We start from the raw sequence: 19,635 nt of genomic DNA on the forward strand, positions 1-19,635 counted from the left end.
TAGGAATTATACAGTTTACTGAATTTATATACAATGCAGCCTTAGAACAGTTTTGTTTTTTTCTTTTGTTTTTCTTATCAAGCTTATTAAGCTTTTGTGTTAAGCTCATGTTTTGTTGTTTTTTTTCCTCACACATTGTACCAAGCACAGTATTATTGGCAAAAAACCTGCAAAGCATTTTTGCATTTCCATCTCCTGGATTTAAAAAGGCCATACTATTTGGGTGTAATCAAATCTGGGTCCGAATCCTGGAACTGGCAACTTGTCAACACAAAAGAGAAAAAAAGGGTCAATCAGCAGCATGTATCCTCGCTGCAAATACATTTCTTATGCATTTGTTTTCTTTTGCTTTTTATTAGTCCTTAAAGAGGGAGAACAAGATATTTGTGTTCAGAATAATCTAGTTTGTATATTCAACATTTGAAGTATATTCTATTTTGTTGTACTCTTGTTTCAAAGTGTACTCAAGTAGATTTTACTCAAATACAAAAATATTCCTGAATTTGAGTATTGTTGTTTTTGATGCACATGTCTACTGCAGAACTGTTTTCTTTGTTGCATGCTCTTAGGTCACCTTCTCAGAAACGACCGCTTTGACAGACCGGATGTGTTGTGACCTTCTCAAAACTAGTGAAAAACAAAGTAGGAATGATCAGTAATCCAGTAAAACGATGTTCTCTGGTTGGCGGCCATATGTGTTTGCATAAGTTCATACTACATTCATTGTTCATTAATTTTACATTGTTAATCTTCACTTTTTCACTAATCATATATCCGTTTAACTTTTACTGGGGGCTGAAATGAGATGTAGTTTTTTCTTACATCTTATTTAGAAACTGGTCTATTTACAATAAGGAAAAACTCCATAGAATAGTGAGAACATAAATAGGTACATGTTGCTACTCAATGATAATAAGAATTCAGAAATAAAATAGTTGAAATGTAAAGCTGACCCAAAGTCACAAAACCAACTGAGACGCAAGAAAAATTACACGAAACACGGCAGCATCAACAACTGCACAGTGCCAATCAGACCCATGCCCAGACCAGACCCAGCGAACGCCCAACCCCACTCAATGAGGTACGACAAACGGGGTTACATTTCACCTCATACACTAACATTAGTAGCACATTATTGCTCTCCTATTTTTAGCATACTAGCAAAATGTATTTCAAAGGAACACTTACAATAATTAAGTCATTGTGCTAGTCAAGCAGCAAGGGTACGGTATTTCTTAGCTCTGCGCATGCAGTTATAAATTCTGTCACTAGGGTGTAGTGTGCTTTCCACTACACCAGAAGGATTTTTTTTTTAATGGGCTATGCAAATGTTAACAGCTAAAATAGTACTTCAATAATACTTAACATTGGGTTTTACCCTTACTTAAAAACGTAAAATACAGCTAAGGGTTAGGGAGAAGCTCCAAAATCATATGATGATTATGTAGGCTACATATATGATTAAACTGGTGAGGCTAGTATAAGTAGAGTAATATTGGCCTAATGGTTTTGCACACTTCACTAGCAACACTTGAAGAGATTGAGTTGCATCCGCTGCAGTGCCCTTTAAAATTGCAGCAGTATGACTGTACAATAAGCTCTTGTGACGGTACTAATAGTTAAACTGTCTGCAATTGGTGAAACGATGTGAAATGAGAATTTGAGGATTTTGCACAAATTAGATGATTCATTAAATAATGAATGAGACGTCTTTCTTGTTAAAGAATAAGGGTATATGTTTACTTGACACCTACTTTTGTGTGTGTGTTTTTCAGGTAGCCTACCCTACAGACACAATTCCCATCCGCAAAAAACCTTTGTATATGCTGCCAGGCCAGTGGCTGATGTCACTTTGTAAAGAAACAGTACACGCTCATCACGTTATATCACATTTGTTTTTTTGTAGTTTACACAGAGATGATAACAATATTCAAAAACATACACTTTAAATCCTGTTTTCAAAAGTTTGCAATTTCAGGCACCCAAGAATGCCTTTGTCGCAGCCTAAATGAAGGGCCAAAATGCATAACGTTTTCTTTTTAGTTGAAAAAGTTTCTTTCTTTTCCCCCCCCTGTGGAATACAAAAGGAGATATTTCACTAATATCCAAGCTGCTCTTGTCCATAGGCCTACAATAAAAATGGATGTCAGTTTACATCTAGTAGCCTATGATAGGCCCCTTTCATGCCTTCTGAAGCCATACTAAAGTGTGAGGAACAATGATTGTTCAGTTATTTCTTAAACACTTGAATATTTTATTGTGCTGTATCGGCTAAGCAAATAAAGACAAAAATATCCTTTAAATGTTCCACAGTGCAAAGGAAATCATACATGTTGAGGAAATTAAATTATTTTCCCCCCCTTTTTTGTTTCGTATTAACTATCCCTTTAAGGATGTACTGACCGAGGTGTTAATTATTCATGAACAATAATCAAAATGTAGAAATGCTGTGCCAGCTCAAGTCTGGACTTGTGGTAAACATCTTGCAAAATAAGTCTGTAATTATGTAATTACTGGGAAACAAGCGGCAGATCCTTGAAGCTGAAGTCACAGACGAGAGAGAGGTGATCTGAGGGGTAATTATAGGAAGGCAGCCTGTTGGGTCCAATTTGTTCGGCTGTAGGAAAGTCCAGAACCGCGTTAACATCAAATGCTCTGTGCGAATACCACACGTAATCCAGTGTGTGGCAGCTCTCGCCACTGGGCCGGATTTTCCACGTTGTGTAAGGTGGCTCGGTTTTCCCGTCCATACTCAAATGCTTATACGCACTGTCCAGTCCCAGACTAGATGTTGCGAAACTCCTATAGACGTCTTCTGACGGCTCGGCATTAAAATCGCCACATACTATCAGAGGAACGTCGCTATCTGTTTTTTCTTCGGCCTCTATTCTCTGCACAGTGTTCCGCAGGTTGCGCAGCAGATCCGAACCCTGTGCGCTGCGTAGGACCTCCCAACCGCTCCGTGCTTTTAGATGAGTTACCGCGACACAGAACGCCCTCCCTGTTGCTCGGCAGCGTAGAGCGGCGATGATTGCCACCTGATTGGTCTTTAACATCATGGCGGACAGTCGTAGATGTGTTGTGTTTAGTGACTGGAAGCGTTTGCGGTTGAAGAACAGGGCACATCCATCAGGGCCGTTGTTGTTCTCCACATCCAGACATGGAGACCACGGTTTGGGACAGAAACTGCTCTGGTAGCCCAAACTTGCTAGGACAGGCTGAAACATGTCAAAGTAGTGATCGACTTCCTGTAAGCATAGGATGTCGGGTCTGTAGGTTAGGATCTCCTCCAGGATCAAATACTTCCTTTCAGCCCAGTTCAGAGCATCCATGGGGCACTGCACAAAACTGTCCATGCCTTCTCCTAATGCTGCAACAGGGCAGAGAGAAGTTGGATTGTTAATATAATCCCAGCATTTTCTCAAGAAAAGGTTACCTTGTGGCAGTGTAATTTCAGTATCATTAAGAAACTTTTGTATTTTTATTAACCTTTTGAATTGATTTTTATATTTTTCATTTTAAGTTTTTAAAATGTTATTTTTATAATTATTAAATAGGCCTATGTCTATGTTTTATATGAACTCTTAAATGCATACCTTGGGTCACTACTCTCCCCCTCATTCATTTTTTAAAAGTTAGACATCAATCCTCTTGGATTCCCCAACTCATTCCTTATCAACAATATAACAAGGAAAAAAGTTTAAATGATAAAGAACGACTGTTTCCGTATATTTTTGTTGTAATAAGTGCATAGGGTCGATAGCATATTTTTTCTGCAAATGACTCAATAATGCCCCGCTCACACTGCAGGCAAATGTGGCCCAAATCAATTTTTTTGGGGGTCAAGTGACCAGGTCAGACTTCTTCAGAGGTAGTGTGAACACTCAAATCTGACCCAGGTCGGATTTTTTCCAAAGCGGCCGCAGTGTGAACAACCAAGGCAGATTTGATGTGACTTTTATGTAAATCTATGTCGACATTTGTCACAATTATGTGCCGGCGAGTTAGCCCTAGACTCAACAGACACAGACAGTAACATTAAAAACGTGACTAGATATGGAGAACAGCGATGGAGCGAGTCAGTGGAGGGAGAGTGAGGTGTTAGACCTAATTAGTATATGGGGAGATACTTCAATTCAAGCTACACTAGAAGGATCCTACCGTAGCCACTCCGTTTTTGGAAAAAATAGTACATGAAATGGAAGAACAGGGACACAGAAGAACGTTGCTTCAGTGCCAAAGGAAGGTGACAAAAGGCCAAAATAACCAATTTTGCTCTCCTTCTTTTCGTTCTTCTCCTCTTCAGCACATGCTCATTACTGTTATGGCTTCCATTACACCGACATTTTGAAATAAAAGCAAAAATGCTTACTTCCTCTATAATTTAGTGCAACAGCGCGCTGCGTCATTGAGGTTTCAAACTAACCCGCATGTGCAAAAGAGCAATATCAATGACACCAGAATCTGATGTCATTGATATTGTTCTTTTGCGCATGCGGGTTAGTTTGAAACCTCAAACATTTCACACTGGAATCAGATATAGGCCACATTTTAAAAGGTAATGTGCACAGCCAAACAAAATATCAGATCTGAGAAAAAAAATAAGAATTGAGCATTAAGACTTGCGGCGTGAACAACCAAGTGCCAATTCACCTTTATTCCTCAATGTGGCTATTTCGAATACACAATGATGACATGCTGTATCAGTTTTGCATAAAATAAAAACATTATGAAAACTTGTTTTCGGCACTAAATAAAAAAAAAGGTATTTGCAACTGTTTATCTCAATTCAGACTTTTTTTCTCGAGTTATGACGTCAGAATTGTGAGATACAAACTCACAATTGCAAATTTTGAGTTTATAACTCGCAACTGAGAGAAAAAAAAGACAAAAGATAAAAAGTTGCAATTATCTTTTAATTTGTTTTATTCTGATCTGTATTGGAAAAAACTTCCATAAAATATACAATTATTATTGACAAAAATTATAATAATAATAATAGATCAGGTAATGAAATATGATTGATTTTATTCTAAATTTTTATTTTATTAAAATATCAAGAACATTATAAAACATTGCTGTGCGTGTCATACGTGTTAGAAATAAATCTTGGTCACCAAAGACCTAGACCAAATATGTAGGCCCTAATAGTTATTGCCCAAATAATTAAAGTTGAACTATTTTAGTACATCAAGTTAATCTAAACTGTTATTTCAGTCAGTATTTATTATATAACTTACAAAAATGTATGGTTTTAGTTAACTATAACAACCCTGGCCTTATCCGTACAAAACTCACCACCACGATGCAAGAGTGTTGCTATGCATTGCCAAGTTGTCTTACAGGGTTTACCCGGTTGCTAGTGTTCTTGGTGGTTACTATTATAATTGTTTATAAAAAATTATATTTCATTATTTGCCCATTTTTTCTGTATTCTAAAACCTTTGAGCTAGTAAGTTGTTTTTAAAACAAAAAACAAAAAACGTATTAAGCAGGGATGCATTAAATGAATCTAGCGACAGTAAAGTATTTTACATTGTTACAAAACATCCATTTCAAATAAATTATATTCATCAATGAAAAACTACCAATTTCCACAAAAATATTAAATCAGCACTAGGTAACTTTTCAACCTTCATTATATATTTTTAAGACTCTTGTGATGATACATCGACTTACAATAGGTTGAATGGCACGTCTGCCATAGCCTGACTTGGTCTGTATCGCTTTTAATCATACTGTTAAACTTAGGGTTTCGGGTAGTAACCCGAGAACCAAAAAGAACTACAAAATTCGACTGCTTTACGGCATATACGTCACTTCAACCACCACACACACTTCCTTACATTCGGACGTGCGAGCCCAACTATCGTTTGTTTGTCGGATGTTATAGTCATGTCCGAAGCAGCACAGACAAATAAGAAAGCAAATGTTTTGTTGGAGGAAAGCAATAAGAGGAAACGAAAAAGTGATCGGGCCAGCGTTTGCTCATTGGCGTGAGCTGGAGGAGGAGTGCCCGACCGATGCTGACTTGGCTGTCATGCTTGCTATGGTTATTATTACCTACCACTCAAACATTGAATTGAAGTATCATAGATTCTGTAAAACGGTAACCAATAGACTACTATAATGACGCTGGCTTGTAAACGTGAGCATCGCGATCCTTTGGCGTTTGAAAAAAATAAAACCCATGAATTTATATTCATATGACATGCTGAAACATATGCCACTGTACCTGGGATGAAGACATTTCACACGCGACGCAAGCAGAACAACTGCATGTGAGCAGTGTTCAGGTTAACTGTTACTGATACGCGGGTCTGCTTTTTTTTCATACCCGCGGGTTCTGCTTTTAAGAAAATATTTGGCCCGCCCCGCACAACTGTATAGATTTTTACAACCTGCCCCACATTAAATAGACATACGGGGTTTGCGGGTTATGAGACGACCCGCTCATCTAGTTCAGGGTCATGTCAACAAATGCACGCATGCATCCCCTGATGTTATTTACGACAGTAGTAGAGGACAAAAGTTACCTAGTGCTGATTTAAGCAGCACAACAGCTGTCAACATTGATATTAATAAAACATGTTTCTTGAGCACTAAATCAGCGCATATAATCAATTCTGAAGGATCATGCGACCACAAGAGGCTCTCGCATATTCCCAAACTTTTGAACAGTAGTGTATATTATGTTTAAACAAGTAACATGTCCTTCAGTGTCCCCTCTTCATGAAGATGAATAGGGTTTAGGTTTAGGTTTATACCTTGTGCTAGTACATTCCACTGCATAACTCTGACCGACTGCCTGGAGTCTCCATGCCCCGTCTGAACGAAAGCTCTCTGCAGTGGGGCTGGCCGGTTTCTCAGAACCTCTCTACATTCCCGCAACAGCTCCAAAGGGTCCGCCAGGTCTTGATCCAGATCCAGATCGTTCGCTGGATTGTATTTGGAGTCACAGAGGTGAGGGAGAGGAGGTCTGCTGACAGTCTTAGCCAGGGCACTGTAGAGACTAGAGCTGCTGCCCATGGAACATGCTAAGAGAAACAAACAGCTGTCAGTGCAAACACGCCTTTAAACTGAGCAGTTGGGCTGAACTAAATCAGGCTCCACTTTTAATTCATTCCATCCTGTATCTTCTTCAAATAGGACAAGCAAACACAAGGTTAATCCATTTATACTGAGACCAGCAAGTAGCAATGGTTGTTAAAGACACGTCGCACACACCAAGAGCTGAGAGGTGTTCATGCATGTAATAGCTCTATTGATCTCAGTAACAAGCAAGTTCACAGGTGTAGACTTCTTGAAATCAAAGGAATATCCTGGTTGGCTACACTAGAGCTTTATGTTGGTCTATAGGTCCCTGGTAATCCATCTAGGCCTTAATCAACTAAACATGCATTGATCAACACCTGGTTAGCTTTTAACTTAATTGCCTCTGAGCTCTACAGATTACTGAGGCTTAATGATGTTTACTATTGCTAAGAGATAATTTAACAATATCATATAATTTTCAGATCAGAACGAAAAAATGGCAAATTCCATCATTTCAATGTGTGACTAAATATAATTATTCAAATAAAGTAATCAAAAAATTATAATAATATGACTGGAGTCTTCATCTCATGCTGTATATTATTTTGCACATTGTACTGTATACTACAAGTCAAAATTGTGGGGCCTGTAAGATTTCTTTTAAATAAAAAATTCAGCCAGAATGCATACATTTATCAAAAGGGACAGCGACTTAAATTGTTACATAAGTTATTTTAAACAGCAAATAAGATAAATAACAGTTTCCACAAAAATATTAAGCAGCACAACTGTTTTCATCATTGATAATAATAATAATAATGAGCACAACATCAGCATTTATTTTAGAATTATTTCTGAAGGATCACGTGACACTGAAGACGAATAATGATAGATGCTGAAAATTCAGATTTGCTATCACAGGAATCAATTACATTTTAAAGTACATTAAAACAGAAAAGTTATTTAACTAAATGTTCAACTAAATGTTACCCCGAGGAACACAAAAGAAAATCACATTTTGTCTTAAAACTGTCCACTCATGACCTATCTTTTAACAAGTTCACCTCAAATCCTACAAACACATTTGAGTTATACAAAATTATTATTATTAGTATTAAAACCAAGTTGCATAGATGAACAGCTGAAATTAACTAACCATTAAAAATTAAATTAACTGAGTTAGCTGAATTTGTTTCTTACCAGCAACCTTCATGATTTGAATCTGTCCTACAGCAGAGAATGCGCGTTGTGATGTTGTGTGAGCGATGTTCAGCAGCAATGCACCACTGGCTGTGTGTGTTAAACTGATTCTGACAGAATGAGATTACAGACTTGAGACGTCAGGAGACCGTATGGACGCACACTCATGCAGTCTGAGTACACAGGTCAAAAGGCTGTTCCAGGGTACATAATGCAACCATGTCACCATATGTGATTTTATGCATATTGCGTTATACCAGTTCTGTATCAAGGAAAAATACTAACATTAACAAAACACACTTTTGTACAGTGGCTGAGAGAGCTCATTGCGCTGCAAATGAAGAAAACAAATAGAAAACCCCAGCAAATTAAGAAAAATATCTTCATCAGTTTGACAACACAAATACTCACAATGTTCAGGATGTTCAAATTAAAAAACACCTTAAAGGCCATTGACAATAATAACAAGTAGATATGAGTCCCAGTCAGGTTTGCCACTTGTTGGGGTCCCCTTGACACATGTCTGTGCTATTTGCAGCACTTTCTGTATTTAGTTGCATTGTGAGTATTTGCAGAGTGTTTCTGTATTTAATAATAATAATAAAAATAAAAATATATTTTATTTATAACACACTTTTCATTACAAAGAATCTTAAAGTGCAACAAAGGAAGAAAAATAATAATAATAACAAGTAAAAAAATATAGAATAATATAAACAATCAACTAACACATAACAGTTAAAGGTGCTCTAGGATGAGTTGAAACAATATGTTAAATTATTCTCAGATGTGGCAAAAAAAGGGCAAAAATTGTCCAGATACTGTTTTACAGGTCCATTTACAACCCATTGTCCCTAGGATGTAATGCTCTGTTTTTGCCTAATTTGGAAGAGTCATGAATATTAATTTTGAGCTCTGCTCTGATTGGCTTATTTCACCAGCTCACAGCAGTTCAGAGAAGCAGCTTGTGAGTCCTGACAGAAGACCGACTGAATGACACTTTAAGCAGAACATCTCAAATGGAGATTTTTAAAATGCAGCCTACATGTTTATGGGTGTTTTCAGATCGTCCGCGTGCGAGAGAGAGCTTGCGTTCGTGCGGTTGCAGATTTCAGTAATTTAAATAAATCCCCCAAACAAAGCTTTTCTGTGAAAAGAACACGTATACTATCCGGTGTTTTACCTAAACATGTTCAATCTGGCAACCATATGCAAGCGAGCTCTCTCGCTCACGGATGATCTGAAAACACCAATAAACAAGTAAGCTGCATTTTATCAATCTCCATTTGACATTTTCTGCTTATAGTGTCATCCAGTCTACATTTTAGACTCATCTTTTTTCGTCAACGATATTGAATGTTTATATAACGTTAATCACAATGTAGGCTATGCAGTGACTGTGATGTACTCTGAAATACAAGCATGCAAAAACATCATAGGCCTACTTCAGTTCTCAAAAAAAAAAAAAAATATATATATATATATATATATATATATATATATATATATATATATATATATATATATATATATATATATATATATAACATATTTTAAAAAAATGAATAGCCTTGTCAATTGACTGTCGTTTTTACTTACTCCACCATTTCCACCATTTTAATATGGTGAAAAAGGTGACGTTTGCTAGAAGGATCGAGTGAATGATTTTTAATACCTGTACATATAAATGATCCCCAATGATTGCGTCACGGTTGGCCTTATGTTGAGATACACTTATTTTTCCGTGGTGTTTTTCATGCATGACATTTACATAAGAAATAGGAGGCAATGGTGTTTGAGACTCACAGTATGTGATGTCCATGTACTGAACTCTTATTATTTCACTATGGCAAGGTTAATTCAATTTTTCATTCTAGTGCACCTTTAAAAGGTTTTTTGAACAGAAAAGCTGATTGTGGAAGTCTCTGTAAGATCCACAGTACACTGTGGTCGACTCTATGTTTTACATTTCTCCAAGCGCTAGAGGCTCTGTTGCTACATATTCCCAATTCGGCAGTGTCCTGATGACGTTGTCAAGGCATGACAGCCGCAGCACCATGCAAGTTTTCCGAGGACTTCTGTGGACACACCGGTGTCGGCGCAGAAGTCCAAGCCGCTCCACGGCCGAAATGCAAGACGGAACAGCGGCGCAGCCGAGGCGCTGAACATCTCAACATCATGCCGGACGCTGATGACGCTGGGCTGGTGCAAACGCTGCCAATCAACCGGCAACCTCAGCCACCATGCAGTTCAAGCCGAGGGAGACCACCAGTGAGCAGCCGACACCCAGAACAGAGAGCAGCCGCAGCGAGCAACACAAAATGTCCTTCAAACCAGAAGCAACCGCAACAATTCAAACAAAAACAGCAGAGAAGCGGCGCACAAACAACGCCAGCATCCTCTCCCCCACATTGCTAGGCAACTATTTACTATTAACTATTATTTGCTTGCATTGTGAGTATTTGCAAAGCATTTCTGTATTTGGTTGTGTTGTGAGTATTTGCAAAGTATTTCTGTATTTGGTAGGGCTGCACGTTTTCAAGTTTTTCATTAACCGTTAACCGAGGCCCTTAGCGGTTAATACTCGTATTTGCAGTGTTTCTGTATTTGGTTGTGTTGTGCGTATTTGCAGTGTTTCTGTATTTGGTTGTGTTGTGCGTATTTGCAGTGTTTCTGTATTTGGTTGCGTTGTGAGTATTTGCAGTGTTTCTGTATTTGGTTGCGTTGTGAGTATTTGCAGTGTTTCTGTATTTGGTTGCATTGTGAGTATTTGCAGTGTTTCTGTATTTGGTTGCGTTGTGCGTATTTGCAGAATGTTTCTGTATTTGGTTGTGTTGTAAATATTTGCAGTCTGTTTCTGTATTTGGTTGTGTTGTGAGTATTTGCAGTGTTTCTGTATTTGGTTGCGTTGTGAGTATTTGCAGTGTTTCTGTATTTGGTTGCGTTGTGAGTATTTGCAGTGTTTCTGTATTTGGTTGTGTTGTGAGTATTTGCAGTGTTTCTGTATTTGGTTGTGTTGTGAGTATTTGCAGTGTTTCTGTATTTGGTTGCGTTGTGAGTATTTGCAGTGTTTCTGTATTTGGTTGCGTTGTGAGTATTTGCAGTGTTTCTGTATTTGGTTGCGTTGTGAGTATTTGCAGTGTTTCTGTATTTGGTTGCGTTGTGAGTATTTGCAGTGTTTCTGTATTTGGTTGCGTTGTGTTTATTTGCAGTGTTTCTGTATTTGGTTGCATTGTGAGTATTTGCAGTGTTTCTGTATTTGGTTGCGTTGTGCGTATTTGCAGAATGTTTCTGTATTTGGTTGTGTTGTAAATATTTGCAGTCTGTTTCTGTATTTGGTTGTGTTGTGAGTATTTGCAGTGTTTCTGTATTTGGTTGCGTTGTGAGTATTTGCAGTGTTTCTGTATTTGGTTGCGTTGTGAGTATTTGCAGTGTTTCTGTATTTGGTTGCGTTGTGAGTATTTGCAGTGTTTCTGTATTTGGTTGTGTTGTGAGTATTTGCAGTGTTTCTGTATTTGGTTGCGTTGTGAGTATTTGCAGTGTTTCTGTATTTGGTTGTGTTGTGAGTATTTGCAGTGTTTCTGTATTTGGTTGCGTTGTGTTTATTTGCAGTGTTTCTGTATTTGGTTGTGTTGTGTTTATTTGCAGTGTTTCTGTATTTGGTTGTGTTGTGTTTATTTGCAGTGTTTCTGTATTTGGTTGCGTTGTGAGTATTTGCAGTGTTTCTGTATTTGGTTGCGTTGTGCGTATTTGCAGTCTGTTTCTGTATTTGGTTGTGTTGTGAGTATTTGCAGAGCGTTTCTGTATTCGGTTGCATTGTGAGTATTTGCAGAGTGTTTCTGTATTTGGTTGAGTTACGAATATAAGCAGCAGGTGTTTCCAATTGGACACAGATGTTTCTTAATTTGCTGGTGTTTTTTTCTATTTGCACTGAGCTCTCTCTGCCACAATAATTAATATATGGTGCAATTTTAAAAATGAAATCAAAATGGACAAATCTTGTTTTTTTTAAATGAAATGTTGTAATTATTATAAATTATTTAACCATGCACATCATACTTTTTTTTAAAAAAATACTACATGTGCCCTCATAATAACTTTCCCTCCCTCTTGCAACAACATCTCTTCTCTGATGACTTACAGGAGAGATTGCAAGACAACATATCTCTCGCATAAGATCACAGCAATAGAAAAAGTTAACGATCCAATCAACAAATCAATTCCGGAAGGACAAAATCAAGCATTCGACTTGTTCGAGAACCTGTTTCACTGAAATACACAATATACAATAGGAAAGAAAAAACTATTGCAACTTCCGTTTCGTGCGAATTTAATCTTAAGTGTTTCTAACTTTCTGACTTGTCAGTCAGGAAGCTGGGCAAGATTACAACATAAGTGGTTTGTACATTCACAATAACTTGTAGCAACAGTTACTTTTTGGCACACATTTGATATTACAAAATCAGTATGTGATCATGATATGCTTCAAAACACAACCTCTGTTTAACCATCCTAACATATTTTTGTAACTATGTCTTACATTATGGAGTTGCTAAAAAGGATAACATTAAAATCTCTAACAAACAATTCCATGGTTAAGTATACACTGCCATTAAAAAGTTTGGGGTCAGTAGGATTGAAAAGAAATATAACACCAACTAGCGCTCACGAGTCACAACAACAACAAACCAGTGTGAACATGAACGAAGAAGCTGATGAGACCGCTTTGCTTGGCCCTAGGGCTGGGCGATATGGCCAAAATTTCATATCCCGATATAGCTCATTTGATATCCCGATAACGATATACATAACGATATAGCAACCTTTCTGTTAATTCAGTTTATGAATAGTCTATACAGAATTGCAATGTGGAAATGCAGTTTGAAATGATATACAAAACAAATAAAGGTAGTATAGACTACATTTTTATTTTATTTAGAACCCTTTTTTAAAGCAAGACTGTTAGTAAGTTAACACCTGCCTAGGGATGTTAACCGATGACCGTTTGACCGATGGCTGACCGTATCAACGTTAACCGATCAAAGTTGTCGGTTAAAATAAATAAAAAAGTGATCTCTAAATTAGGCTATTATAGACAGTGGACTAAACGCTACTACAGTTGGCCGTCTCATTCCAAAATCTTTTTGTGTGATTGCACTCAATTTTTCATAACTCGCCTGTTTGTACTTAATAAACCAATAAAAACATGTGACGCGAGGTCACAGCGTTTGGGTTTGTGCGCGCTCACAAGGTTTGCAAAAAGTAAACACTCGAGGTTAGAGCCAGAGCAGACGACAGTATGAAGCGTGCATTTCGCTTAAGATGGGCTTACATTTGGAAATATATTACATCTTCATTTCAGTGGTAACACATAAGGTGTTGATCGTCTTTCTTTATTATTGTTAGCACTACCTCGAACTAAAGCGGCGTCTCTTCGGAGCTGTCATTTTCTTAAATGAGCCGCGGCAATGATTCAAATGAGCTTCTAAGGCTGGACAAACGCCTTTATTTTCAACGCGATTACCTTGTACCCAAACCATTTCGAAACTAAGTAGCCATTTGTCCTCTGATTACAAACAAGCTCCTCTGCGGCGCGTTTGCGGGACTCGTGGGATTTTAAAAAAGTGACGTGAGTGGAAGGGAGGCGGCAGCGCGTGTGTGTGTGAGTGAGAGAGCGAGAGAGAGACAGAGGGAGCGCGTTTATGTATGGGCATGCCGTGGCGTGAGGTGCATCTTGACGTAAAATTCTGCCATAAACGCCTTATCGTGGCGTAAGCGATAGAGCCTAATATAAAACGATAGACATTTTCTATCGTCCAGACGATATATTTCGTCATATCGCCCAGCCCTACTTGGCCCCATGGATGGGAAATTTTGTCTTAAAAAAAGAAAGGATGGAAGCGTAGACAAGAGCATGGTTGTGTGGAAGCTATACAACAAGGAATTGGCGTATCACCGCAGCACATCGAGCCTCATATATCACAAATATGCTTTTGGTTAACTTAATGGCAAACACTGCGCTGGTCTGCTGGACTGAAATAAATAAACAATATTTTGTTGATTAAGCTTATGTATTCAGTCATTATTCAATGGTATACTAAAAATCCATGTGAAAAATTACTTCTCACTGTTCTCAGGTCAAATATTTATATGCAATTAAAATGCGATTAATTTCGATTAATTCATTAATTACAAAGCCTCTAATTAATTAGATTATTTTTTTTAATCGAGTCCCGGCCCTAATATATATGTGTGTATATATATATATATATATATGTGTGTATATATATATATATATATATATATATATATATATATATATATATATATATATATATATATATATATATATATATATATATATATATATATATAATTATTATATTATACCATATAATCTCGAGTTGTTTTCATCATATATATTTTAGTTTTTGATCTTCACTTTGTTCTAATCCACTAAATGGAAAAAACGATAAAACCAAAATAGATAAACAGCTTGAATATTCAAGCTCAACATGGGTGGAACAAAACGCCCCTTTCCGCTGATTGGTCAACCAAAGATCAAGCCAGGCCTTTAGTTCTAATTCTGCGCATTGCGCAACAGAATAGTAGCTATAGCCTACATCTAAAAGCAACTTCAGATGCTGCATTGCCACCTCTGCAGTGCAGGATCCCTTGGGCTGAAACAAGTGTCAAACTCTAATTGTATTGAATCAATTTAAGATTTTAAATTAAAAGATGACATGCCTATAAGATATAGCTATTTTAAAAAGGTAGCCTTGTTTGACTAATTAATATATGACGCTAATAGATGGCAATAAATAGAAATATATACAGGTCCTTCTTAAAAAATTAGCATATTGTGATAAAAGGTCATTATTTTCCATAATGTAATGATAAAAAATTAAACTTTCATATATTTTAGATTCATTGCACACCAACTGAAATATTTCAGGTCTCAAAAAAATTTGCATATCATAAAAAAGGTTCTCTAAACGAGTTATTAATCTAATCATCTGAATCCACTAATTAACTCTAAACACCTGCAAAAGATTCCTGAGGCTTTTAAAAACTCCCAGCCTGGTTCATTCCTCAAAACCGCAATCATGGTGTCTGCTTTAGGCATGTGCTGATTTTCGGTAATTCTATATATCACGATAATGAACATGCACGATATTGTTATCGTGGGCATTTCAAAATATAAGTATTAAGGGGGGGGGGGGGGCACTCAGTTTCAGTCAATCTCATGTCAATCTTGAGTACCTATAGAGTAGTATTGCATCCCTCATATCTCCAAAAAGTCTTTAGTTTTATTATATTTATAAAAGAAAGATAGGCTGTACTGAGTCTTTACGGAAAAAAACGAGTGGCTGGAGGCGTATAGTGTGTGCGGAGCTAAAGAATGACGAGTGAGGAGCTACAGCACGAGAGCTTCTGAAAGCTGACATCGTCATGCATGGAAAAGATGCGTGGCTATCAATCAGATTCAACTAATACATATATGATCCAGAATCAGATCCGGAGGATGAAATAAATTGAATAAATATTCTTATTTGGGATATTCAAGTCTCCACCTCCTCCACGCCTTCATTTTACGCCATGGACAAACAGAAGACGGCAAAGAAGCGAAACTTCTCCGACATGGAGATCGGGCGCGCTCAATCATCTCACTAGTCCACTAGTCAGGGCACTGATTAGGACATAAGTCAATGGGCTGACTCCCTGATCAGTGCCCTGACTACTGAACTAGTGAGATGATTGAGACGCGCCCAAGACCATCACCAGGGAATTGGAAAAAAACCCGAAATTGTTTTATTTGGGAGATTAAAGAGTGGGATTAAAGGCACCTACAAAAACAAAATATGGACCCAAATTATGAGTAGCCTACTCTTAATAGAGTGGAGGTTAAGAAGCGCACTCCAGCAGTTTAAAGCTGTTTGGATGATAAATTACCATCACAATGCATTATTTTACAGCACATGTTTTGAAACAATTAGCATTTAATTTCGTATCACGGCACATGTATTGGGGTGTACGACAGTGATGATGATGTGATGTGGAGTACCATTCATTCACATTAATAATTACATGACGATTTAAGATTCTTCTTCTTATTATTATGATTATTATTCTTAATGACGCTTGTTATTTAGAAGAAGAATGTCGTTTTTATTGATTTTATTATTTAAAAGAAGAAGGTCATTTTGATTATTTTGTCAGTCTGAATTATTTTAGTCCCAGTCCGTGCGCAGCTGCCGGGCCAGGCGGGCCTGAAACGTCAGGTAAAGCGCACAGGCTCGCGACTGGAGGAATTCATATGCCTACAAATCAAACGATTTGGTAAAGTCACACAAATTAAACATTGACGTTCATGTTGCACAAAAATAAAGACTGAATGTTGTTGTTGTGATTTTTAACAGTGGGTCATATGCGTTTTGTGGTGTTAGGAATTGTTTTTCTGCGCATTTTCGCTCTAACTCAAAACGTGCGTACACCACCTCCTGAGCTGGCGTAGGATTTGAGCGTGCCGTACACCAACGTCCATATTGATAAATCTCAAAGTCACCGTGGTTTTGGTTGTACGCAAGGTGTACGCTGGAAATTTGGTGTACGCACTTTTGATAAATGAGGGCCATTGAAACTAAGAGCTTGCTTAACATCCTGACGTCACCTGCGCTGCTGAGAAGCATTTCAATAGAATGTACTGCAAGTTTTCCTCTCAGTAACGAAATAAACACACACCAAAACTGACAGCGGTGGCAGCAGAATGAAAGATCATAGCGATGTGGATATGGATGCACCAGCTCTGCAGTTCAGTACTTGAAATAGCACTTTCTAAAATAGACTGCTTTATAGAAAATAGCTTAACTGTATTAAATATAAAACAAACAGTCATCTAGTCATGAAATGGACTGCACTTTCTGTTGCTAAATAGCCACTGCTATACTGTGAACCTTTAAAACATATACACATAAAGAATCCTGCAGTCACTTTACATTTTACTTTACTCAGATTGCACAAAATAGTGATTAGTGATATAAATTATACTGTATTAATTAAATAAAAATACTTTGTCTCGTGTTTTACAGTTATAGGCTCATTCACACCAAAAAATAAAGCTGTGATAACTAGCGTCCGATTCCACACCAGCAGACGATATTGTTATGTTTAACTATAACTAAATCTTTATCGTTATATAGTTGTTCTTGGTGTGAACCGGGCTTTTGCAGTGCTCCAATCCAAATCTAATTTGCCAAGAGTGCCGTCTAGCAACTCTCAATATACTTCTGAGCTGGAAAAAAGAAACTCGGGTCAGGCTTAACACAATGACGGCAGAGTTGTGCAGGTTCCACTGCTTGTAAACAAAGAAGCTGACGAACAGCTGTCTTTCAAATCGGCTTTGAAAGCGACTGTGGAAGACTTGGATTTTAAGGGTTAGTTCACCCAAAAATTTAATTTATGTCATTAATGTCTCACCCTAATGTCGTTCCTCACACGTAAGACCTCCGTTCATCTTCGGAACACAGTTTAAGATATTTTATATTTAGTCCGACAGCGTATCTAAGTGTAGGCACACTATACTGTCCATGTCCAGAAAGGGAATAAAAACATCATCAAAGTAGTCCATGTGTGACATCAGTTAGTTAATTAGAATCTCTAGAAGCATTGAAACTACATTTTGGTCCAAAAATAGCAAAAACTACGACTTTATTCAGCATTGTCTTCTCTTCACGTGTTTGTTTTCAAACCTCAAATAAAGATTCAAATGGTCATGAATCAGCTTATTGATTCATGATTCAGATCACCAATGTCACGTGATATCAGCAATTTGGCAGTTTAACACGTGATCTGAATCATTAATCAACATGCTGATTCATGACTGTTTGAATCTTTATTTGAAGTTTGAAAACAAACGCGGAAGAGAAGACAATGCTGAATAAAGTGGTAGTTTTTGTTTATTTTAGGAGTAGCCTATTCTAGGAGTTCCCAGACCCAACATCTTGATGTGGGTCTTCTTGCTTGTCAGGCTAATTCTTTTATGTTCAGCAGAAGAAAGTTAATCTTGCAGGGTTTGAACAATGTTCAGTTTTGGGTGAACTAACCAATAGTATAGATTAGTAGTATTAATACCGGTATTAATATTTTTCTGCGGGGTTACATCGTTCGAAATTGGTATCAAGAGCAAATCATTTAATCATGCCGGCAATAAAAAAAAAAAAAAAAAATGAAATAAAAACGATTAATCTGGGAATAAAATGCTACTGTGTCGCTTACAAAACATTTACATTGTATCCTGCTTTGACTTCGCATGGAACTGCATTGTGTATTGTGTCTAAATGCAAGTTACTCGATCATTGAACATTTCTATTAAATCAATATCACTCTTGCGTGATGTTTCTGTTCTACGACCTCGTGCTTTTGCGTAATCATTTGCAACGACGTCATTAAGGCTCGTGTGATATTCTGTAATTAATTGTCCATAAAAATGATTACCGCATAGTTTAAAAAAATACTATGAAAGTATCACTAGTACCATTTGATTATTCACAGCAGGCTCGAATTTAAATTAATGTATTTTCTTGAATAACCGTTTTTGGTTTTGCGCTTTGTGAATTTATCAACAAGTGGACTGAGTTAAACGCATTACCTTTCTCAAACAGAGACCATCATCACAACATGGAGAACAACACAAGCAACACAATACATGATTTGTGATTTCTGAACTTCTCATGGGTTACGATTTATTACATGAAGGAAGTTTGGAGAGTCTAAATCTATAATATGCGCCCGCGCCGCACTGAAGAAACTGAAACACAAACGCACAGAACAGAAGACAAAAAGGACGACAGCGCATACAGGTAAAGTGGCTATGCATAGTCGATGTTGTTACTCACCAGATAGGCTTTAAATACTGAATTTTTCTCTTGTATGCCGTTTATTGCCTGTATCGATGCGACCTGCGTCCGTTTAGAAACATTAAGTGACCTCCTCAAGCCTACTACACACGCCAAAAAAACAGCTGTAAACCAAAGCAAGGTCACAGGACTGGTGGTGATTCCTGAACAATGGAGTTGCACTGCCATCTGCTGGGTCGAGGCGGCATTGCATATAAACATTCGTCCACGAGGGGGCGACTGCATTCATGTGGAGTTGAAAAAGTATTTTGTTTGTTTCCTTTTTTTGTATGTTCTGTTGTATATTGAGACACAATGATAGGTACTTCATACATTTTAAAGGCTTTTTTATTTTTTTTTGGCAAAAACGTTCAATATATGCAAATAGTCAATATTTACAGTGTTGATCCTTCTTCATAACCTCTGCAATTATCTCTGGCATGCTAGACATCAGCTTCTGTGGGCCAAATCCTGACTGATGACTATCCATTCTTGCCTTGTTAGT

At 37.4% G+C, this 19,635-nt stretch overlaps 1 protein-coding gene across 1 annotated transcript; it reads right to left on the bottom strand.

Moving 5' to 3' along the window:
- Positions 1–1,837: 1,837 nt before the first annotated feature.
- Positions 1,838–19,317, bottom strand: noctb (nocturnin b). The gene is made up of 3 exons (XM_067441980.1): positions 19,131–19,317; positions 6,768–7,037; positions 1,838–3,370 (listed from the first exon to the last, which is right to left on the bottom strand). The coding sequence occupies exons 2-3, from the start codon at positions 7,027–7,029 to the stop codon at positions 2,511–2,513; spliced, it is 1,122 nt and encodes a 373-aa protein (XP_067298081.1). The 5' UTR covers positions 7,030–7,037; positions 19,131–19,317; the 3' UTR covers positions 1,838–2,510.
- Positions 19,318–19,635: the final 318 nt, after the last annotated feature.

The sequence above is a fragment of the Pseudorasbora parva genome, chromosome 4 (genome assembly GCF_024679245.1).
Source record: "Pseudorasbora parva isolate DD20220531a chromosome 4, ASM2467924v1, whole genome shotgun sequence".
In the NCBI taxonomy this organism is placed as follows: Eukaryota; Metazoa; Chordata; class Actinopteri; order Cypriniformes; family Gobionidae; genus Pseudorasbora; species Pseudorasbora parva.

Coding starts and splice junctions, on each gene's coding strand:
- noctb (XM_067441980.1), bottom strand. CDS start 7,029: ATGGGCAGCAGCTCTAGTCTCTACAGTGCCCTGGCTAAGACTGTCAGC. Junction 3,371..6,767: donor GTGGAATGTACTAGCACAAG/GTATAAACCTAA, acceptor GCCCTGTTGCAG/CATTAGGAGAAGGCATGGAC.